General features: G+C 39.8%; 1 protein-coding gene across 1 annotated transcript; it reads left to right on the forward strand.

The window, feature by feature from the left end:
• The first annotated feature begins 12,142 nt into the window (after positions 1 to 12,142).
• LOC133806483 (uncharacterized) lies at positions 12,143 to 13,189 on the forward strand. The gene is made up of 2 exons (XM_062244580.1): positions 12,143 to 12,878; positions 13,020 to 13,189. The coding sequence occupies exons 1-2, from the start codon at positions 12,143 to 12,145 to the stop codon at positions 13,187 to 13,189; spliced, it is 906 nt and encodes a 301-aa protein (XP_062100564.1).
• Positions 13,190 to 25,385: the final 12,196 nt, after the last annotated feature.

The raw sequence follows: 25,385 nt of genomic DNA on the forward strand, positions 1-25,385 counted from the left end.
CCTATCAGCTACAAAAGGATAGGCACTAGCATATTTCATAGCTAAATGTGCAGGTATAATGGATAACAATGAACAGATCATTGACCATGCAACAGAAGTCGAGGAGCCTAGTTGGCCAACCTAGAAGTTATACGTCGATGGATCCTTAAATGAACACAATTCAAGAGCTGGTCTAATCTTAACCACCAGAAGGACACTGTATTCATTGTGCACTAAGGTTTGGATTTAATATATCAAACACCGAAGCAGAATACGAGGCCCTCCTCGCAGGATTGAGGCTTGTGAGAGCATCAAAGCTATGTCAGTGGAAATATCAACTAGCAAGAAACTACACTGTAACTTCATAACAAACCCTATTGGATGACTCAAATCGCAACTTATCTTGAACAAGGCATCTTACCCATGGAAAGGAATGAAGCTTGGAAAATGTTGTGGCAAGTTGCTCGATAAATTATAGTTGATGGAGTTATGTACAGGCAAGTATATTTAATGCCTTTACAATAGTGTGTAAACATGAAAGAAGTCAAACTATTGCTGATTGAACAACATGAATAGTTCTGTGGCAATCACACAGTGGGGCAGAGCCTAGTAAATAAAATATTAAGGCAATGATACTTTTGTCCAAACATTAATGAAGATGCACTTGAATATGTAAAACAGTGTGATACATTCCAAACGGTTTTCCAAAATACCCCGAGCCGCTCCTAATGAGCTTAAACACATGCAAAGTCCTTCGCCCTTTTCCATAGGGGGAATAGGTCTGATCAGGCAGCTACCTATAGGAAAAAGGGGAGACAAGTTTCTAGTAGTTGCAGTAGATTATTTCCCTAAGTGACCTGAAGTTGAACCACTAGCAACAATTACTTTAAAGAAAGTAGTTGACTTCGTGGTAAAAAATATCATATGTCGTTATGGACAACCAAAGAAAATTGTCTTTGATAATGGCACATCGTTTGATAGTGATTTATTTTCATACATTTGTGCTAGACATGGCATCACAAAGACTTTCTCTGTCGTTGCACATCCTTAGGAAAATGGACAACTCGAGGCTGTTAACAAGACTTCAAAGGATACCTTGAAGAAACAACTTAAGCAAGCCAAAGGGAATTGTTCAGACATATTACTTGAGGTATTATGGTCATATCGCACTATTGCGCAAACAACAACTTTTCATACACAGTTTCCTTAGCATATGGATATGAAGCCATGTTGCCTATCAAGATAAACCCCTTATCTCATCGACGAAGTAAATACAACAAAAATAAAAATCATCAACTGTTGGCTGAATCTCTTGTCTGGTCGAAGAACGAAGAGAACAACCATAATTGCGTGTAGCTACATACCAACAGAAGGTTGCTCAATATTTCAACTCTCGGGCCAAAGATAGAAAGCTTGTAGTTGGAGACTTAGTCCAACGACAAGTATTTCAAAACACACCAGATCCTACCGTAGGAGTGCTTGGGCCTAATTGGGAAGGACCCTACCAAATCGTGGATGTATCACAGCCATACACTTACAAGTTGGCTTGACTAAATGGAGAGCTGGTCACAAGATACTAGTATAGTGCATAGCTATAAAATTACTACCAATAAAAATTGTTTTTAAATTAATAACTCAAGTGTCGAATTACACCTTTATTATGAGTTCCACTGTAAAGTTGGTCGTATGGCACGATTTTTCCCACTTTATCACGACCAGTTAATTATAAGTTTTATGATCATTTGTTAATTTCTCGTGTGGCACGATTTTTCCACTTTTCATGATCAATTCATTATAAGTTTTAGACCATTTGTTTTTATTTTTTAGACATTAGTTGCTTGTATAAATTTTTCAATCTGATATACACAATTTCGTCCATTTTATTACAAGTTAATTAAAAGGGAGTGGGCTTGACACATTCATTCTTTGCCAAATTATTGTGATTTTCACAAGTATTGCTTAACACGTATGTTTCTATTGTGATAATTAATGAAGAACTAGATTTAGTTCAAATAACCATGGTAATCGATGAGTGCCTATTTATGTACACATACATGTATCTTGTATCTTTTTTTGGTGTGCTTACTTCAAGCCAAAATTTGACCATTATTCCTTTATTTTCTAGAAAAAATCATAGAAATGGAACTTGTAGATATTTTTCTTAGCTTTCCATAGATTTTTTAATCATTGAATTGTGAGTTCAGATGAAAAGGTTATATATGTTTTACTGAGCAGTGTCGACTCGAGAAGTGAAACAAGCTAAAAAAATCAAGTCTACTAGAAACTGACTCGAGAAGCGCCATTGCACCTAGATTGCTTCCATTTATGTTTTGCGAACCTTGAGTCAGAGCTTCAGGTGCCATTGCTCCTTGCCCATAGATTCTACTTTATAATCAATTTTAAATGGAGTTTTGAGGATTTAAAAAGAAAAACAAATGTAGTCTTGTCTATTGACATGGTGAGTTTTTTCTTGTTTTGAGTTACGTGGTTTCTGCCTTGGTATTGTTTGATTTTTCTTGAGTAAATATGGCTCCTGGTAATAGTGGGGTGAATGAGGTATAGAAGTTGTGTGCGAAGATGAGATTAGAAGAGGAAGAGGGTGGGGGTTTTACATCTAAAACAACGGAGGAGGAAGATGTAATAGACGTGCATTGATGTATAGTGGGGAGGTTCCTGAATGTAGGGTCTATTAATTTTTAGGCCATGCAACATATGATGGCGGCACTATGGAAACCTGGAAAAGGAATGTACGTGAAAGAACTGAATCATAACCTGTTTTTGTTCAAATTTTACCATGAAATCGATATAAAGAGGGTCATTGATGGGAGCCCGTGGACTTTTGATAAGAAGCAACTGATTTTTTGAAGGTTTTGAGAGTGGGAGAATCTAAGAGCGGTCACTTTAAACAAGCTTGGCATATGGGTACAAATTTTTGATGTTCAATCGGGGTTTCGCTCGTCTAGAGTGGCCCAGGATATAGGAAACTATATTGGTACATATGTTGAATGTGACTTGAACAACTTCACTAGAGTATGGTGTGATTGTCTTCATGTCCGGGTTACGATAAATATTGATATTCCTCTGAAACGACGGATGAAGATTCGTAAGTCTGGCAGTGATTGGTTTTGGGTCTCTTTTAAGTATAATTTGTTCCAATGTTCTATTTTATTTGTGGGATTATCGGCCATTCCAAATGGTTCTATAGAAAGAACTTTGAAATGCCATTGGAGGATATTATCAAACCTTTCGGTGTATTGATGCGAGCAGCACCGAGAAGACATAAGTATTTGATTGGAGAACAATGGCTTCAATTTGGTAGGGTTGGGGAGGTGTTTGTAGAAAGTGGGAATACCGACGAAGTCACGTGCAATGGTGGTGCAGGGAACAACAGTGACGCTTGGGAACACGATAATCAGGGAGGTGAATATGATAATGCATTGATCATAGGACCACGATCTCAGGCAGAGAATCTGGCAAACGTAGTTGGCTATGGAGTGGGAGGTAATCATGGGGATCAACTTAATGAAGGCATGGGAGGTAATATTGGAGGGCTGACTAAAAATTCAAGTATTAATGAAGTTGACGTGGGAGAGGATTCTGGTGTAAATGATGGATTGGCAATAATGGATTTGAAGAAGAGATGTATGGCTAGTGAGTGACATATTGTAACGCCCTGGTTAGCCAAGACCGTCACACTGTGTATTTTAAATAGTGCTTAACCTACTAAATGGGTCTTTAGGCCATAAACGTGCATCTAAATGTATTTAATGGGCCAGGGTTAAAAATTTAGGTTAAAAGGAACAAATATTTGATTAAAAACGTTAAATTGTACATGAGATCCCACAATAATGGTCCCAAACTTGTTTACAGTTCAAAATGGCCATTACAATTCCAAAAGTTACAACCCGCCGACCTAAGCAGCAAAAATAGGGTTACACCCTAGTTCCTTTGAGAAACCTTTGCCGTGGTGGTCAAGCAATCACATATGTACACATTGCCACCTAAGCTCTCCACTCATGGCTGGATGAGCTTTTCTTTTCCTTTATCTACACCACATAGCACCCGTGAGCCAAGGATCATCAAGAAAACTTATTTCTGCATGCATAGAAGTACCAATAAATGATTATGGAATCATTCTGGGGCTCGCAGCCCTAATCAGATGACCATAGAGTCAACCTAGGGTCATTTGCCCTTAATAGATGACCATGGAGTCATCCTGGGTTCTTTGCCCTGAATAAATGACCATGGAGTCATCCTAGGGTCCTTTGCTCTAGCCATGTGACCATCAAGTCACCCTGGACCTTTTAGCCCTAGCTCTGAGTAACTAGCCATAGAACTAGTCAAGCGCTTTAGTTTTCTTTGACCATAGGGTTGGATGAGCATTTAACGCTCTATGGATTAGATCTAATCATATCGACTAGTGCCCAGTGCACTATTGTCGTCCTTGACTAATAAGTCTGTGCTATACGACCAGCGCTATTGCCATCCTTGACTGATAAGTCAAAGCTTTTTTCAAGTGAATAATGCAACCAAGCATTCATAATGCAACAGATATTCATATAGAGAGCACTCAACATGCTTCATCAATAATCATGTATGTCACATAATGAGTGCAGTATTCTTACCTCTGGATTAAGCGTAAAATAAGTTAAGAACGACCCTTGAGCGCGATCCTGACCTTGAGCCCTTAGCGGTAACTGAATCATAACCAAATATGAAATCCCATTAATAATCAGTAATTAAAGGTTCTCGGATGAAGCCCTAGCCTCCCAGAAACTTGAATTCCACCAAACCGGGAAGTAGATTCGATCTTGAGCCTTAAGGTTTGAAACCCCGACCTTAAAACCAACATTGGCTCAAAATAACCAGGCGGATCGCGACCTGCCCCCAAGGGCAATGGTGCGCCTCCCAGACAGAACACCCCCTGTCTGGGTGTCAGGGGCGGACCATGACCTGCCCTTGAGGGTCATGGCACGCTATCCAAATAGATCCTCATCTTGGCTCTGGGGTTCGCAATGGTCGCGACGCCCTAGAACACAACTGCAACTTGACCCTATGAACCCAGCACCCATATTTTCCTCAGCTCAAAACTCACCATAAAAACACTTCCAAACCATCCCAATACTCAATACAATATTACCACCATACCAGCAATAACATCCATGCTTTACAACACTTAAAACACTACAAAAGACCCAATTCCATAATCAAACTTTCATGCTTATAAACAATCAAAACATTAAAGAAAACTAACTAAAAACAGGGTTGTAAACCTCACCTCATCTATGAATTGAATCCCTCAAGCTGTTACAATTCAAATCTTAATCCCCAAGCCTTAGATCCTCAAGCTTGAATCCTTAATCTTAGCCTCAACAATCAAACCGAGAGAGAGAGAAAGAATGATTAAGAGAGAGAAAGAGAGTGTCTTGTATCTTTGGTCAATTCCAAAACCTTCCCATGGGCAAAGTTTATCTAATTTTAACCTAAAATGACTAAATACCCCTAGGGCCAACCATCCCTCTCACAGCCTCCCAAGCGCAATTTGGTCATTTGCCACCTACCCCATCAACCATAATTAATGTCTTACAATTCCCGCTACTCCAAATGTGCTCAGATAATTATCAAATCATTTCCCATTACCCGCTCAAACCCGGTAAAGTACTAAACCAAATTACCCTTAGGCTCACCCTGAGCCCGGTATTGACCCCGTTATGACTAAACCGCTAACTCGCTTTCTAGATTCGTCTCTTGCCGAATAACTCAAATATAACCACATAATAATGTGGTCCCACCCATATATCACATACATGCACATAAATACACAAATATGCCCTCAACGGGCTAAAATTACGAAAATTCCCTTCTTATAAGAAACGACCACATAGACATGCAAATATAACCATATAATAATACAACGCACATAGTCATGCATATAATCACATAATAACATATTAAACCAATTATTGCCCTCCTGGCCCACTAATCCAGGCACTAAGCCATATTAGAGAATTGGGACGTTACACATAAGCTCTTGAGGGAGTATGAGGCTGGGAGATAGCAGATGTTGTTATGGGCCCAATAGAAAGTGAGATGTGAAAAAACATATCTGGGGCGGGCCTTTCAGATCAGGCCCACCAAGAGTCATGAGCACCATTAGTTGAAATTGGTGTGGGATTGGGAACCCACGGGCCATTCAATTCTTTAAAGACATGGTTAGTCAAAAGTAGCCCATATATGTTGTCTTATGTGAAACTATGTGTCATTATGATGTGGAAGATAATGCGAAGAATGAGGTTGGGATTTGACGAGATGTTTTTGGAGATGCTTCTAGGCATACTACTGGTGTGGCTTTCCTTTGGGATTCAAAGATGAAGCTAATGTATTGAGTTATTCTTTGAAGCACATAGATGTGATTACATGGGTGGAGGGTATGGAGGAATGGAGGATTTGTGGGGTATATGGGGAGCTAAATTGAACCCCGCTTGCTAGGGCTTGGGATTTACTCAGGCAGTTGGCTGAAGAGGATCGTTGGCCTTGGTGTGTGGTAGGGAATCTGAATAATGTTATTAGCCAAGACGACAAGAAGGGGGGTTGCCCATATCCTGATAGTTTGATTTAGGGGTTTCAACAAGCTTTATTAGATTGTGAGTTGGTTGATTTGGAGCTTGCTGGGTATTATTTCACCTGGGAGAAGGGCCAGGGGACGCCGAGATGGGTGGAGGTAAGATTAGATCTTGCATTTGCCTCGTTTTGTTGGCTTGTAATTTTTGGATCAACAAAAGTGTTTAATCTCAAGGTTACATCTTCAGACCACTGCCCTATTTTTGTATCTCCCATTATAATTAATAACTCAACTACTGTCAAGAGATTTCGCTTTCAGAATGCATGGTTAAGGGAGCCAATGTGTGCACAGATTGTAAAGAATTGTTGGGAGCACAATTCTAATATGGATATTCAAAATAAAATCAAGAATTGTGGGGAGGTCCTTGCTGAGTGGGATAAAGAGTATACAGGGAATTTTATGCAACGTATTGCTCGCTGTAAGTTGGTGCATAAGAGATTAAAGGGTCGGCGTGTTTCTGTGTCATTTCAGAGGTATGTTGTGGAACAAAATGTGCTGGAAAAAGCTCTTATTCAATGAGAAGTGTTTTGGAGACAATGCTCAAAACAACTATGGCTAAAAGAGGGGGATAAGAATTGTAAAAAATTTCATGCTACTGCTAGTGCAAGGAGATGAAATAATCAGATTATCAAGTTGAAAAATACTAGGGATCAATGGGTGGATTGGGAGAGTGGGCTGTCAGAAGTGATATTAAATTACTTCAAGGAGATTGTAGAATGTATTCAGCCATCCATAACAGATCTCCAGAATGAGGACTTGTTGTGGCCTGTCTCTAATGAGGAGGTTCAGAATGCCTTATTTGAGATGTATCCAGATAAGTCTCAAGGGCCTGATGGTATGAGCCCTAGTTTTTATCAGAAATGCTGTTCTCCTATTGGAAATAATTTTATCCATATTGTCAAGGATTTTTTTAGAACAGACGTTATTATTGATGAGTTGAATGATACCAATATTGTGTTGATTCCTAAGAAGAAGTCTCCTGTTGGAATGGATGATTTGCGACCAATTTCACTGTGCAGCGTGTTATATAAGGTTATCTCAAAGGTCTTAGTAAATCAAATAAAACTTGTCTTGGGTCAGATTATATCATAATCTCAGAGTGTGTTTATTCTAGGGAGATTGATAACAAATAATATTTTGGTTTCTTTTGAAGTGATGCACTATATGAAACGGAAATACTCTGGTAGGGTGGGTTGTATGACGGTCAAGCTAGATATGAGTAAACCATATGACAAAATCGAATGAAATATTTTGGAGGCAATTCTTTCTCAGATGGGTTTCAGTAGAAGATGGGTGAGTTTGAAACTAAGTTTTGTTAGTTATGTTAAGTATAAGATTGTTGTTGAAGGACAGCAAATGAATCTTATTCTTCCTACTAGGGGAATTAGAGAAGGCGATCCCCTATCGCCTTCTATGTTCATTATTTGTGCTGAAGGTTTGTATGTTTTGATTCAGAAGTATGAGGATAACAGATGGATTAGAGGGTGTCAAGTAGCGCATGGAGCCCCTGTGATTTCTCATATGTTCTTTGCAAATGGTAGCTATCTGTATTGTGGGGCCAACTTGGAAGAAGCGAGGAGGGTGATGGAATTGCTTCGAATTTTTGAGAGGGCTTCAGGTGAGAAGATTAATTTTACTAAATCCTCTATCTTTTTTTTAGAAAAAATACCAACCTTCGCGTTTGTTCTCAAGTGAGTGGTTCGATGGGGATTGAGGAAGCTAGGGATAATAGTATGTATTTAGGGCTGCCCAACATTATTGGGCACAATAAATCGGCTATTTTGGTTTTCTTGGAGGATAGGGTGTGTTCAAGAATACAAAATTGGGATGGTAAGTTATTGTCTCACATTGGGAAGCAGATTTTATTAAAAATAGTGGTGCAAACTCTACAAAACTATGTTATGAGCGTGTTTCTCTTGCCACTGAAGAAATGTGAGGAGATAGAAAGAATGATGAGTTGGCTAACTTGGCTATCTTCTCAATGAAAAGGCATACATTGGCAAAGTTGGGAGAAATTGTGTGCCTGTAAGGATAAGGGAGGGGTTAGGATTCCGTCATCTAACAGAGTTTAATATTTCCCTACTGGGAAAACAAGGGTGGCGATTAATGACTAGAACAGAGTCTCTGGTGGCAAGGTTGTTTAAGGCTCGGTACTATCCCTCTAGAATGATTTTGGAAGCTGGTCTTGGGGGGTATCCAAGTTTTGTGTGGATGAGTGTTTGGGAGTCTCAATCTCTGATGTGCGGGGATGCCCGTAGGTGTGTTGATGGTGGTAATGATATTGATATCTTGGCAGATCCATGGTTACCAGATAATGAGTGTCCTTTTGTTTCGACTTCTAATCCTAGTTTGGAAGGACAAAAGGTGGTGAGCTTAATGATTCCAGGATTGAGGCTGTGAGATGAGGATATACTGCATGATTTTTTTAATGAGGGGACAAGGATTTAGTTGTCAGTATCCCTTTGGGTGATGGCATAAGTGAAGATAGATGGAGTTAGAGAGGTGAAACGTCTAGGTTTTTTACTTTGAATTCTACTTATCGTTTGCTGCAGCTAGATGAACATGAGGGAGGGAATGCAAATAGCTCAATTTTTTGGAAGAATTTATGGAGTTTAAAAATCCAACCCAAGGTAAATAACTTTTTATGGAGGGTTATTTCCAATTTTTCACGTACTAATTTACAATTGATTAGTAAAAGAGTTCTTGTTTCTAGCTGATGTCCTAAATGCAAGCAATGCTTTGAATCTATTATTCATTTTTTTGTAATTTGTCCAGTCACGGATGCTTGTTGGGAGATAGCTGGTGTAGAATTTGGTTGGTTATGTAGTGGCTCTTTTGGAGATTGGTTTTAGGCGGGGTTCAATGTAGTTGGGAAGGATATGATGGAAGAGATAGCAATTATCTGCTGGGTGATTTGGAAAAGGTGAAATGGTATGGAATAACAAATTTGGTTATGCTTCTGAAACTGTAATGTTTGCTAATAGTTATCTTGATCATTGGATAAGTGATCAATAGACTAGTCATGTTACCTCCCTGTGTTATTTCTTCCCAGTATATGGAAGTGATCATTGGGTCAAACCTTAACTGAACAAGATCAAGGATAATGTGGATGCTACATTATTTGAAGAAGAAGCTAAGTTTGGCTATGGGTGTGTGGCTCGGGATTGTGAGGGCAAGTTGGTTGCTGCTAAGGTGGGTTGTAGGAGGGGTCGTATTCAGCCTGAAATCGCTGAGGCAATGGAGGTGAAGGAGGCGTTGAGTTGGATGAAAGAGAAAGGGTGGCATCAAGGTGTTGTGGAAACAGATTGTCTTGTGGCAGTTCAGGTTATTCGAAGTTCTATTAGTCTACTGTCTTCATTTTGTAAAACTTACTCTCTTCATTGAGTCAAATTATTTTGAGTTTTGTCAAACGATCAAGGAAGAGAGGAGCTCATTCTTTAGCTCGTGTATCCTTTTCTTTCTCTAATCATGTGTTTTGGGAGCATGATGCTCTTGATTGTTTATTTCGTGTACTTGAACTTGATTCTGTTGTTTAATGCAATTGTAATTTTCTTTCAAAACAAACAGGGAGTCTTAGGGTAATTTCTTGTGGGCTATAAATATAAGCTTAGGGTTTCACTAAAGGGGCTTTTGGAATGTCTTGGAGGCACTTTTGGAACGTCTTGGAGGCAAAGAATACATTGGAGAACAACAAGAAGGATTGAAGCCGAATTGAACATCTATTCTAGTATTTCTTCTATTAGTTTTCTCTTTAGTTTAGTTAGCCATGAACATGAATGTTATTGATTCAATGTTTGTGATCATGAACTAAACATATTTTCTAGAGTATTGACAAAACTATTTTAGTTGTTGAATTAAAGTTTTGATATTATTACCATGAAGTTTCTCTAATTTGTTCATGCATTCTTTTATTTAATGCTTGATCACCATTGAATTTAGATTTAGGATTTTACACTTTAGAGAGAATTTCATGACATGGGAAAAGTGTGAGATTGAGAGATTCCATGATTTCTATGAGTTTCATTAAGAGAACCATATTGCTTAATGCATTCTTGTTTAGTTAATATTGAATAGAAATATCTTGTTTATTAATTAAGAATAAAATCACTTACACTTGAGAAATTACAAATTAGGGGAATAGAATGAGATAATTAATAAATTGAGATTGGTAGTTTGAAATAGGGAAATCAATATTCTAGGTTTACATTCTCTAATTTTCAATTCGTTCATCGTACTTATTTTATTTATTTTGCTAAACATTCTTGTTTTCAATTTCTTTATTTAAAATTAAAGCCTTATGAGTTTAGTAATAAGTAGAATTAATAAATCAATCCTTGTGGGTTCGACATCCTTTTTAATTAAAACTACACTGTAATAACGTCGTACGTTTGTGGTGAAAAAAAAATTGTATCAATTATTTGCCGTCGTTGCCAGGGATTGAATTTTTTTAATTTTTTTCTAATATTATTTCTACAAGTCTTTGTTGCTCTTGAATTGTGCACAGTTTATGTGAAGAGTTAGAATCTCTACTCCAATTGAACCTTTTGTTCTTGAAATTGAAGGTACACTTAGAAAGATAACGAAAAAACGAAGGTTATTTGCAATGGAGAATAAATATCAAGGAGACAACAATACTGATGGTGCAAACGTTCAATCAAATCCACCAGAACAACCACAACAACAAAGGGCATTTTGTGATTTCTGTATGCCCGATGTTGATGATAACCTCACTGGAATTGTTAATCCCACCATTGCTGCTAATAATTTTGAGCTGAAGCAACCATTGATATATATGGTGCAAAAGAATCAGTTTGGGGTATGGCTACTGAAGATCCTAATATTAATCTAGCAATTTTCATGGAGGTTTGTGCTACAGTGAAGATGGATGGTGTTTCTGATGATGCCATTAAACTGCGTCTCTTTCCTTTCTCTCTAAGGGATGGAGCAAGGAGTTGGTTACAATCTCTACCTCCAGGCTCCATTACTACATGGGATGAAATGGCAAGAAAATATCTAGTGAACTTTTTCCCTCCATCAAAATCTACTCAATTAAGAAGTAATATAGGTCAGTTCAGACATCTTGACTCTGAACCATTCTATGAGTCTTGGGAGCAGTTCAAGGATTTTCTACGTCGCTTCCCCCAACATGGTTATGAAAACTGGATGCAAGTGTAGATTTTCTACAATGGGTTGAATGGTCCAACCAGGACTATAATAGATGTTGTTGCTGGAGGTGCATTATTGGGAAAGACTGCTGATGAAACATGTAATTTGATGGAAGAGATGGCTATTAATAGTTGTTAATGTTCGAATGAGTGTTTAATGCCTCAGAAGGTAACTGGGTTGTATGAAGTGGATCCAATGACATCAATAGCAGCTCAGATTGTTGCCTTATCAAATTAAGTGGCTGCCTTATCAACCAAAAATGGTCCTTCTATCATTGAGACTGTTGTTGTTGTTGCATCATAGTATAGGGTTTGTTTGAATCAAGAGCAAGCATTATATGTGTCTAATGGAAATTACAACTACTAGGGTAACAATATGTCAAATTATTATCATCCGGGGTTGAGAAACCATGAGAACTTCTCTTATGTAAATAGCAAGAATGTCCTGCAACCACCTCCTGGTTTTAGTGCTCAGCCACAAGCAGAGAAGAAGTCATCTTTGGAGGACATATTGGGTACTTTTATGATGGAGACTAGCAAGAGATTTAATAAGAATGAAGCAAGGTTGGATAATATTGAAACTCATATGTCTAACGTGGGGGCTACAATGAAGACCATAGAGGTCCAAGTGGAACAATTGGCAACTACTATTGCTTCTCAGCAGAAAGGGAATTTTCCTGGTGACACAATATTGAACCCCGAGGAGAAAGGCAAAGCCATTTATATGAGAAGTGGTAAGGGGATTGAAGGGGGTGTGACTGAGGAAAAAAGATTCTTCCAAGGGGTGGATAATAAGATAAAAAGTGAGCTAGTAGTACGAGAAATTGAAAAAGAGGAGACAGTAGAAAAGAACAGTATTAATGAGAAACCAACAACGAAGAAAGATAACCTTCCTATGAACCAACCTCCATTACCATATCATCAAGGATTCCTAAAGAAGAAACATGATGAACAATTTTCCAAGTTTTTAGAGATATTCAAGAAGATTAACATCAACACTCCATTTTTTGACGCTCTTGAGAAAATTCCCAATTATGTCAAGTTTATGAAGGAGGTGTTTTCAAAGAAACGAAAGTTTGAGGATTATGAGACTGTGAAGCATACAGAGGAATGTCGTTCCATATTTTATAAAAAGTTTCCATAAAATCTAAAGGATCCAAGTAGCTTTACTATCCCTTGTATGATTGGGGGATCATCATATTATAAGCCTTTGTGTGACCTTGGTGCTTGTATTAATTTGATGTCCTTATCAGTTTTTAAGAAGTTGGGTCTTTGGGAGGTAAAGCCTATCACCATTACTTTGCAACTTGTTGATTGTTCTTTAACATATCCACATGGAGTAATAGAAAATGTCTTAGTTAAAGTGGATAAGTTTGTATTTCCTGCTAATTTTGGTGGTGTTGGATATGGAGGAGGACCATGAGATTCCATTTATTCTTGGTCGCCCTTTCTTAGTACGTGGAGCACTTATTGATGTACAAGCAGGTCATTTAACCTTGCAAGTTAATTAAGAAAAGGTTAGATTTGATATTTAGAATGGTGTGAATTGGCCAGTAATTGTGAATATTGCAAGAGGATTGAATCGTTCTCTCCTTTAGTGAGTGAAGATAAAAAAGAGAAGATGTGTGTAGATCCTTTACAGCATGGTAGCGAGAAAATTTCCTCAAAATAGTATATACCAACTGTTATGGCTCATTCCAATGTTTACAAGCAGAAGACTAAAAAATTGTGTGATAAGAAGATGCCACAGAAATCATATGTACCAGGACAACAAGTCTTGCTTGTCCACTAAAGTTTTATGTCTTTATTGAGGAAGCTCAAATCAAGGTTGATGGAGCCATTTACTATTACAAAGGTTTTTCTTGGTTGTCTCGTCAATTTAAAAGGAGAGAAGGGTTCTATCTTTCGAGTTTATAAGCATAAACTCAAGCATTGACATGAAGACGATGAAGACCACGTGAAAGCAACTTTGCTTGCAAAACCAAGTTAAAGGAGTAGCTATAGACGATTAAACAAAATGCTTCTTAGGAGGCAGCCCATGTGTCTTATCTAGTTTTATTTAGTTTTTTTTATGTATTATTAGTTTTATTTGTTTTAAGGTTGAAGCGAGTGAACATAAAGCCAATTTGTCACAATACTTGTCAGCTTTCTTCTGCCACATCCAACTAGGGAAGTCCTCTATACTTTGTTTATTTTTCATTTGTGTTACATTGAGGACAATGTTCAGTTTAAGTTTAGGGGAGAGCATATTTTTATGATTTTTGCTTTATGTTTTTGTGTTTTTGTAGGTAGTTAGATTTATTATGGATTATTGGATGACTATATTAACCGAGATATTATTTGAGAACTATGGGCATCGATGATGATGATGTTGATGATGATGATGATGCTAATACTTTTATAGTACCAGATATGTGTAGAAAATGTGAGGATTGTGTGCTTGATTTATCATGTTTACTTTGATATTGTCATCTTATATGTTTTTATTCCACATCATATTACTTGTTCTATGCATGATGATGATGATGCTAATACTTTTATAGTACCAGATATGTGTAGAAAATGTGAGGATTGTGTGCTTGATTTATCATGTTTACTTTGATATTGTCATCTTATATGTTTTTATTCCACATCATATTACTTGTTCTATGCATAATGTGGTTCTGTGGGTATGAAGAGACTTGGATTGTTTAATTGATATTGGGATAACTAGAACTTGCTTGATTTATGTGTTTAGGTGAAATTCTAAATCTTTCTTGTGTAGATATGATTAAGGCATTTCTTTGGAACGTTTGAGCCAAAAAGCTAATCATTTATATGCATTATCCTTTGTTGTCCTCTTTTGAGCCTAATATTGCCTATTTTATTCTTTGATATTTGAAAACATCTTAAGCTTTTGCCTTTGATCCATGAACTTGAAAAATACCTTCATCCTATTTTGCACCATAAACATAGGTTGAGTTGAGATGAATTGAAAAGTAGGAGTTTGTGGTATATTTTGGAAAAGTTTTGGGAGTTTGTAAAAAAAAAAAATTATTGAGTTTCTCTTGTGAAAAACAAAAGAAAAAGAAAAAAAAGTATATATTACCAAGAGACAAATGTTATGGATATTATAACTCATTTGTGGTGAAAATTGAAGCATGGAATGAAAAATGTTGAAGAAGGGAGTGTAAAGGGGATTAGTGTATTATTTGAGTTAGTTGATTTGTATGTTTATTGGGTGAATTTTAGCCTAATGTCATTTCTATCTATCATTTACATAAGCATAATAAAGTCCTTATGATCTACATGATTTTTTATTTACATTAGTAGAGATGCATTGATTGAGCAAGCATATGGTTATTTTCATTGTTTTGTGGTTTGACGGAATCTTGATGTGCATGAATCATATAATGTATAGAGTTTGTAAAATTGACATGTATGCACTTAAATGAGATGACAATGTTTAAGTTTAACGATGGATTGAAATTCTAGTCTCATAGTTGTACATGTTGAGTAATTGAAGAAGTTTGAGCGTATTGAGGTAATTCGCCCTTGGTCTAAGTCATTTTCTTGGTTATGATCATTTGATAATTTTGTTTTAGTTTTCGTTAGTATTTCAGTTTAGTTTTCTTTAGAATTATATTTTATTTTCTTTAGTTATGCATTTTATTTCTTGTGGACAACCAATAGCTCAAGTTTGGGGGTGTGATGAGTGCCTATTGTTGACGGTGAAATCTCGTCAACAAAATTAGGTCGGAAAACTCAAAGGTAAATGCGGCGATCTCTAGATAAGAACTTAGAATTAACTTATGAAAGGATAAACATAGATGAACAATGGAATGAAAAAATGTATATTTCTTAATGGCCTCTGCATACAATGAATTTTCCAACCTAATTTCGTTGACGAGAATTCACCGTCAACAGTTTGGCGCCGTCTGTGCGAAGAACAAGCATCAAGCCAGTGTTCGTCCATCATTTCCAGCAAAGAAAGATGCTAAGACGTTCAAAACACCTATGGCAAATACAAGATGATGAAGTTCTCCGGGATCAAGTAGAGCGGAGGGCTACCCTGAAAGACCCCCCTCCGCCCAAACATGGAGGCAGACCGGAGGAGTCTCTTCCCCCAGGGGAGGAGAAGGAAGCATCATCCCCGACCATCCGGCCCGACGGAGGTCATTTGGAGCCGCCAGTGCATTCACTTCACCGGCCCCCGGTAGCACCATGCTCAGGCCACCAAGACCCAGGTCCATCAACGCACGAGCCAAGCAAGAGTCCCGGGGTACGCTCGGTAAGTTCAAGCTCAAGGACTCGCCTCTACAGGGATGAGATTCAAGAGTTACATAAAAAGACTTGAAGGCTGGAAACCTAGATAGAGAACATGCATGAGGTTTTAAACAACCTACTGCGAGGAAAGTCAAGCACACCCCCTCCTGTGCGTAAAGGGAAGGAGCATGAAAAAGGGGAAAGCACTGTCCCCGTAGATGATGGGGGAACCCAGGGAACCCAACTTTCCACCAGTAAAACCCCCCAGACAAAGTACCAGGGGGGACCTAGGCCAACAAAAGGTCCCCAGGAGCAAAGGCGGAGGGAAGGTGATGGTCGTAAGAACGAGGCCGAAGTCCCTTCAAAAGAGACACCCCCTGGCCTAAGAAAAGAGCTCCATGGGGAGAGGTCAGAAGTAAGAGACGTACCCCCCGCGGTTCCACCGAGGGACACAACTAAGGCAAGGGATCAGCCCGAGACCCCGCAAAACTCCTCATGCAAAAAGAGGAGGGGGCTAGACACCAAAATGCGAAGCCCTCAGGGAAAGATCACCACAGCACTTGGGGGGCGCATGGATGACGGAGAATTCGACCGTGATTCACCCTTCACAAGGGAGATTCAGGCTGAACAAATGCCCATTGGCTTCAGAGAGCCTCGCATGACTCCGTACGAGGGTACTACAGACCGAAAGTATCACTTAGACTCCTTCAATAACTTGATGAGGTTAAGGGGGGTCAACAGCAGAGCAAAGTGTCATTGCTTCGTTGTTACGCTTAAAGGAGTGGCGTGCAAGTGGTTCAGGAGGTTAAGACCAGGAACAATCAAGTCATGGCAACAATTCTCTGATGAATTTCTTCAGCAACACCATACAGCATGTGACTACATCATGCCGATTACCAGCCTCGCTAACATCAAACAAGGCGAGAGTGAAAGTTTGAAGGACTACATCCATAGGTTCGGTATAGAAGCAACAAAGGTGGGAGATTTGACCAAAGCAAAGCTCAAGATGGCTATTACAGCCGGAGTTCGTCCAGGAAGCAAGTTATGGAGTAACATGCTCAAAAGAGAAGTTTCGAATTTGGACGACTTCTTCGAGAGAGCACAGAAGTACATACGTGTGGAAGAGGGCCATAAGAACTTCCATGTCGAAGAAAGCGAACCTTCCTCCAGAGGCCATACTACCACTATGTCTGGGGATTCCATATAGAAGGGGGGCATCGCGCTAGAGGGGTCACTGACCAAGTTTGAGATCGAACGAAGACCATCTAGCCATGAAAGTCCCCACCCGAGGGGAGATCACCTCAAAAGCAGACGCCTCCAAAAAGGGTCTCCAAAGCAGACGCTTGAGAAAATGGTCTCCAAAGCAGACGCTGGCAAAAAGGGTCTCATAAGTAGACGCTTGCAAAAAGGGTCTCCATAGTAGACACTTGCAAAAACGCCCGCAAAAAGGGTCTCAAAGTAGACGCTTCCAAAAAGGGTCTCAAAGAAGACGCTTGCAAAAAGGGTCTCAAAGAAGACGCTTCCAAAAATAGTACTATGCCTAATGACGAGAAGGACGCTTCTCGCAACAAATAATAAGCGCGCGCGATAATATATAAAAGGATAACTAGAACCCAAGGGGTCAATCTATCCTTATAGATACAATCAAGGTGCACCAAAGAGAGACCTACCGAACCCCCTTTCACGAGGTTCCAAAGGACCTCAAGCATGTGAGTACCCCAAAAAAAAAGAAAAAAAAAAAGGATAATAAAAAGGAAGAGAAGAGTCTACAAGAACGCCTAAAGGCCTCCCTATAGACTGGGGGGCAAGTGTGGATGCCAAAAATCCACCAAATAAAAACTCTTTAGTCCCTGGTCGGGACCTAGGGATAAAGGTCACTTATTCATGCTATTGGGCTTGAGCCTGTAGGCCTTGTTGAATAAAGGAGATCATCTCCTGAGAAACAACACATTATGAGCCACAAGGTTTGGCCCTGCTAAGCTGAGGGGCCACAATGAATACTGCAAGAGGATAGGTGCACAGGGCCCTCACATAGTGAGGTCCGACGTGCCCGCGCAAGGCTGACATGCTCATGGGTCAAGATGCACTCATACGCGTTATTGATGCTCATAATCTCATCAAGAGAAAGTATGAGGCCGAGGCAAGGCCCTAAGGCCACCGTCGTCTCGGGAAGCCATCGTGCCATCACAACACGAGTCTGGGTTCGTTTCTCGTGGAGTCGATGCCGAGTGGCCCACGTTGGCAAGGCATAGGTGCCAAGGCTCAGTAGCCTCGTGAGGCCCCTCTCGCCCATGCACTCGGCCCCACGGCCTCACTCCGTGGCCTCCTCCTATGGCCTCGCCCATGGCCTCCTCCTATGGCCTCGCCCATGGCCTCCTCCTATGGCCTCGCCCCATGGCCTCCTCCTATGGCCTCGGCCCCATGGCCTCTTCCTATGGCCTCGCCCATGGCCTACTCCTATGGCCTCGCCCATGGCCTCCTCCTATGGCCTCCTCCATGGCCTCCTTTATGGCCTCCTCCTATGGCCTCGCCCATGGCCTCCTCCTATGGCCTCCTCCATGGCCTCCTCCATGGCCTCCTCCTATGGCCTCCTCCATGGCCTCCTCCATGGCCTCGCTCCATGGCCTCGCTCCATGGCCTCCTCCTATGGCCTCGGCCCCATGGCCTCCTCCTATGGCCTCGCCCATGGCCTCCTCCTATGGCCTCGCCCATGGGGCCTAGGTCATGGGCGAGGCCATGGGTGAGGCCATGAGGCGAGGCCATGGGTGAGGCCATAGGAGGAGGCCATGGGCGAGGCCATAGGAGGAGGCCATGGGCGAGGCCATAGGAGGAGGCCATGGGGCCGAGGCCATAGGAGGAGGCCATGGAGGAGGCCATGGGCGAGGCCATAGGAGGAGGCCACGGAGTGAGACCGTGGGGCCGAGTGCATGGGAGAGAGGGGCCCCATGAGGCTACTGAGCCTTGGCACCTATGCCTTGCCAACGTGGGCCACTCGGCATCGACTCCACGAGAAACGAACCCAGACTCGTGTTGTGATGGCGCGATGGCTTCCCGAGACGACGGTGGCCTTAGGGCCTTGCCTCGGCCTCATACTTTCTCTTGATGAGATTATGAGCATCAACAACGCGTATGAGTGCATCTTGACCCATGAGCATGTCAGCCTTGCGCGGGCACGTCGGACCTCACTATGTGAGGGCCCTGTGCACGTATCCTCTTGCAGTATTCATTGTGGCCCCTCAGCTTAGCAGGGCCAAACCTTGTGGCTCATAATGTGTTGTTTCTCAGGAGATGATCTCCTGTATTCAACAAGGCCTACAGGCTCAAGCCCAATAGCATGAATAAGTGACCTATATCCCTAGGTCCCGACCAGGGACTAAAGAGTTTTTATTTGGTGGATTTTTGGCATCCACACCTATTTTATGCATTGATTTATGTCTCTTTTATCTTGATTTGGTGTGCTTACTTCAAGATTTTAAGTGGATTTGATATTTTCTATCGAGTGTGTAGGAATAAGATTAATTGACGATTTTATGGTCAACTTGGAACTTCAAGTCGAATTTTGACCATTATTTCGTTATCTTCTAGAAAACCTCTTAAAAATAAAAGTTTTAGATCTTTTTCTCAACTTTCCATATCTATTTGAATCATTGTATCTGGAGTTCGAATGAAAAATGTTATTAATGTTTTACTGAGCAGTGTCGAAACCGAGAAGTGAAACGAACTGAAAAAATAAAGTCTACTAGAAACTTACCCGATAGGCGCCATTGCACCTAGATTACTGCCATTTATATTTTGCGCCATTGCGCCTGGACTTAGGCGCCATTGATGGCGCCTTGCCTGTAGATTCCACTTTTTAATCAATTTTGAATGGAAATTTTAGGGTAATTTATTAAGGGCTATAAAAATAAGCTTAGGGTTTCATTAAAGGGACTTTTAGAATGTCTTGTAGGTAGATAATACATTGGAGAACAAGAAGAAAGATTGAAGCCGAATTTAACATCTAATCTAGTTTTTCTTCTCTTACTTTTCTCTTTAGTTTAATTATTCAGGAACATGAAGGTTATTGATTTAATGCTTGTGATCCTAAACTAAACATATTTTCTACAGTCTTGATGGAATTATTTTATATTATTGAATTAAAGTTTTGATATTATTCCCATTATGTTTTTCTAATTTGTTCATGCATTCTTTTGTTTAATGCTTATCTTTTTAATGCTTGATCATCATTGAATTGAATTGAGATTTAGGATTTTACACATGCGAGAGGTAATCATAAATTGGACCTACAATTGCATGACATAGGAAAAGTGTGAGATTGGGAGGTTCCATGATTTCTATGATTTTCATTAAGATAACCATATTGCTTAATGAATTCTTGTTTAGTTAATATTGAATAGAGATATCTTGTTGATTAATAAAGAATAAAATCACTTACACTTGTGAAAAGGTAGATGATTTAATTTAGGGTTCTTGAAATTACAATTTAGGGGGAATAGAATGGGATAATTGATAAACTGAGATTCAGAATTTTAAATAGGGAAATCAATATTCTAGGTTTACATTATCTAATTTTGAATTAGTTCGTCGTTCTTATTTAATTATTTTATTAAATTTGTTAAACATTCTTATTTTTCGATTTCTCTAATTAAAATTAAAGGATTCAGAGTTTAGTAATTATTAGAATTAATAAATCAATCAGTGTGGGTTCGACATCCTTTTCAATTAAAACTATACAATAAATGTCATACGCTTGTGGTGAAAAAAATTGTATCACTAATTTGGCAAGTGACTAAGGTTAACATCCTCAATCTCTTGGGGGGCACATAGGGTATACACAATTATACATAAGAAAATGAGTAAAAAGTATGCATGAGTAGTACTTAGAAAAAAAAAATCAAATTTTATAAAGTATTGTGCTTCCTTTGTTAATTTGAACCATTAAGATAGAAAATACATATGACACAAAAATGTTATATTTAGAGATAATATACAAGCAGCATATTATATCAGAATCACAACACGGATGCCCAAAAAATATTACAAGTTACCCGATATTAAAAGATGCTCGGCCAGCCATCGTTTTGACACCACGAATAGTATTGTTTGGGTGTCCCAAGAATTGTAAGGAAAAAACATATATACATAGCTCATTTCCAGTCGACTATGTCCTCAATAGCCTCCCCCCGGTCATCATTATGATTTAGGGAAATTTCTAGCTCAGAAGTATATGGAACAACAACCTCTACCACCTCTCGAGCAATTCACTTCTCAATCTCCTTCTTCTGGACTTTATCATGAAGATACGAGAATTTGGCCTCCTTATTGTTATTCTATAACATATAAAATCATTTAAAGGAAGTATTTCTTAACCAGGTCATATTAGAAAAATATTTCTCCTTTTATTGACCAATATCCCTGTATGTCCTAAATTTGCTATTAAGGCTGAGTGCCTTTGTTACTATGTCAAGAGGGCATAATCGTGTTTATATGTGGAATCAATTAAATATATGTTTGATTATGCAGTATAAATGATTTGTGTAGTAATGTGACGAGATATGCATGTTTAGGTGTATTAAATGTGCATGTGGGCCTGTTTCTGTACATAAGGGCATATGTGTAATTTTTAACCCGTTGAGGTTATGTTTGCATTATGTATGTGTTGTGAGTGAGACCCCAGTGTTATGGGGATATATTTGAGATGTGTGGTCCGAGATGATCCTAGTGAGCGGATTAGTGAAATAGTCACAATGGGGTCAAATACATGGCTCGGGTCACGCCTAGGGATATTTTGGAAACGTAGTACGTATTCGAGGTTACCAGGCAACGGGTAGTTATTTAGTGGTTATTTGGGTATGTCGAGATTAATTGGAAATTTATAGGAACACTCAAGGAATTAGCGGGTATGGGGAAAATGATGGGATAACCCTTGGAGGCATTAAATGGCTAAGGGTTAACCTAGGGATATTTTGGTCATTTTGAAGCTAAGGATAAACTTGGGTAGGCTCTGGACATCAGCATAATACTTGTGAAGAAAAAAAACACTCTCTTAGCTCATTCTCTCTCTCTCTCTCTCTCTCTCGTGTTACACTCTCTCTTTCAGTAGTAATTCGGGGTTTTTGTTGAATTTTGAGGAGGAAAGGCTCAAAACTTGGAGGATTGAAGCTTGGATTGAAGTGGAACAAAATAAGAGTCGTGGTTCTTCTTTAAGGTTACTTCTAGGGCTCAGTAGAGGATCTTTCTCGGGAGTCATGCTTGCTTGCCTAATTGTTGTCAGCTCAGGACTCAGCTAAGAAAACTGTCTGTGCCCATAAAGAAAGGCATGACCTGATCATCTGTGCTTATATTATGCCGAGATTTATGTGTAATTGTTTGTAACTTTTACGTCATACATGGGTTGTGACGAAGCGGCAAAGGTAGAGAATGGCAAATGTTGGGATCGGCATAGGCCGCGAACGACAAAGGTCGAGAGCAGCAAAGGCCAGGATCGGCATTAAGCATGCTTAATGAAGGCCACTAGGGCGAGACCCTCTAAGGGTGTGGTACTCACCCACTCAGCTAACGCCATGAATTTGGTGCCTAGTAACGAACCCTGATCGGCCTTGGCCACTGTTGAATTCCAATAGAAACTTGTAGATTGTCTGTTGTGTTTGATTAGTTATGTATTTATTGAAATAATTTATTATATGTTGTGTTGTGAAGTTTTCTTGCTAGGCCTCGGCTCACAGATGCTCTATGGTGCAGGTAAGGTCAAGGAAAAGGTCGATCAACCATGAGTTGGAGGGCATGGAGCGGTGTGTGCATGTTTTGCCTACCTGGCCGCCACGACTGGTGTAGTTTTGAGGAACGCTGTGTCAATGACTAATTTTTTCGCCTAGGTCGACTGTATAAAGACTTTTGAGTTTTAAATATGTCTTAAACAACATTTTGGGATCCCTTGTAACTTTCTATAATATTTAATAAATGTTCAAACCTTTTTATGATAGTTTTATTAAATGAATCTTTATTTTAACTTACTCACACTTTTGGGGCGAAAAACCTCGATTAACGAGTTAAATACACGTTTTCAAATCACGTGGTAACGACTCTAGAGTAGTAGGGCGTTACAACATGGTATCAGAGCGAGCCAAGGTTTATGGTTCCTGGAGATTGACCAAACATGTAAGCTCATTACCAAAGACAAGCTCAACTCAAGGTTGGTTGGTATTAAGTGAAATATTTGCCTAACTACTTATCTAAATTGCCTTATTTTCTTGTTAATATAGAGAGCATGAACATTATAGACTTGTGTCTTGGTATGCTTATTGTATGTGTCTATTGTGTTGTTTGGCCCTACTCGTGGAGTAGTTTCATATATGATCATCATGCCTTATAGGTTAAGTCATTGACTACAGACAGATTCAAAATCTATGCATCCAAGGCAACCAACTGGAACAGGCATTGTTAATACGTCTGCCCTCTAGGATTGGTAGGAGATGTTTGCTGGTATGCAAACAAGATTGAAAAAGCAAGAGGAAGAGATTAGGTAGTTGAGACAGCGCGTTCCGTCAAGAAACGCTGCCCCGTGTGTTTTGGCAACAGTGGCACCAGTTTTGGTTCTACTAGAGGGTAGGAATAGATGGGAATTTTTGTATGAAAGCTTCTAGAAGCATTATCATTCAATTTTCTATGGAGTCTTGGATCTGTTTAGATCTGAACAGTTGATGGGCATGATTTGCTCCATCCTTAACTACAGGGAGTGGTAGGCAATGACAGAGTGGCTTGTGCCACGTATATGTTGCAGGAGGATGCCCGAACGTGGTGGGAAGTTGTTTCACAAACCCAAAATGTTGTCATGATGGGTTGGGAGGAATTCAAACAATTGTTTAATGAGAGGAACTATTGTGACGCAGTTCGAATTGCGAAGACCAATGAGTTTATAAATTTTGTTCAAGGTAGTAAGACAGTGACAGAGTATGTCAACGAATTTCATGGCCTGGCCAAATTTTCTTTTCATTTGATACCAACGGATGTGGCCCAGAAGGAACGATTCATTCAAGGATTGAACATAGGGGTAGCCCAGAGAGTTACGATCGCTCCAGTACATGAGATTTCTACCTATGCTCAGGCAGTAGGGAGGGCCCTTGCTATGGAGGACGCATGAGGTGAAATATGGAGCGAGAGTGTCGTAGGACAGGAAACTCAAATAATGGTACCCCCGTTTATGGGATCAAGTAGGGGCGGAGGCCCTAGTATCCAGAAAATAAAGACCCCTGATAGTTCTACTACTCTTGGTCCTGATAAGAGGGGTCATAGTATTCAAGGGAGTCGCTAGGATGGCAACAAGGTCTGGAGAAGTTATCCAATGTGCACCAAGTGCAGGAAACGCCATCTGGGGGAATGTCAAGCAAAGGCATGTCTTATATGTGGAATAGTTGGGCACTTCAAGAGGAATTTCCCGAGATTATAGAGGGGAGGACCAAGGAATGCAGATAGCCCGACTTCGGCTCGAGTGTCCGCCTTAATGCAGTCAGAGCCTGAGGATGGTTCCTCGAAGATGTAAGGTTGGCTTTCTAGTTCTCATTCCTTTATATTTTACGGGCTAAGTCTGGTGCTATGTACCTCTTAGTAGAGACATAGGCATATCATACCTACTGTATAAATATTACGCTATAGGGCTAGAGATCTTGTGTCTGCTAGGGAAATTTGGTAATTTCTAGGAAATGGGTTAGATTATTATGGGTAGAAACGTAGTAGTAATAATTGATTGAGATGGTTAAATGAGGATCTCGGTATTATCCTAAGTATAGATTAGTTTGCCAAATAAGGGACTACCATGGACTGTAAGACAGGATGGCGACTTCTGGGTTTAAAAGGAAAGGACTCGGTTGCGTTCACAAGATGCCTAGCTATTGTGGTGGGTTCCCCAAGGAGTTATATCAGCTAGACTCGAGGGAAACTGGATCATTCCGTGAGGTTTCTGATAGGTTTATAAGGATTCTCCAAGATTGCTGTCGCGACTAGGAAATTTAGTGTGCTACGGGATTAAGGCAAGAATAGAACCAGTATCAGAGAAATCATAAAGAATGACACTAGCTTAATAGAAAGAATTAAAGGTTCAGTCAAAGAAGCTATTAGACTTAAGGATGATCAGATAGAGCATCTCACCATAGGGCATGTCAACGCCATTTGTTAAGGAAAAGGCCAAGTCTGCGAGAGTGTGTACCACATATGGATAGCCAAATAAGGAAATTGTCAGGAGTAGATATCCATTGCCAAGAACGAAGGATTTATTTGCTTGGTTGCAAGGTAGGATACTGCTCTCAGGAATTAACCCTCAGTCTGGTTATTACCAGCTGAGGATTAAGGAAAGAGACATTTCAAGAATTACCACTCAA

This window comes from Humulus lupulus, chromosome X (genome assembly GCF_963169125.1).
Source record: "Humulus lupulus chromosome X, drHumLupu1.1, whole genome shotgun sequence".
Taxonomy (NCBI): Eukaryota; Viridiplantae; Streptophyta; class Magnoliopsida; order Rosales; family Cannabaceae; genus Humulus; species Humulus lupulus.

Excerpts from the sequence above, each read along its gene's own strand:
- LOC133806483 (XM_062244580.1), top strand. The coding sequence starts at position 12,143 with ATGTCAAATTATTATCATCCGGGGTTGAGAAACCATGAGAACTTCTCT. Across the intron at positions 12,879-13,019 it reads TGTGAAGCATACAGAGGAAT|TTTTTAAGAAGTTGGGTCTT; the intron begins GTCGTTCCATAT and ends TGTCCTTATCAG.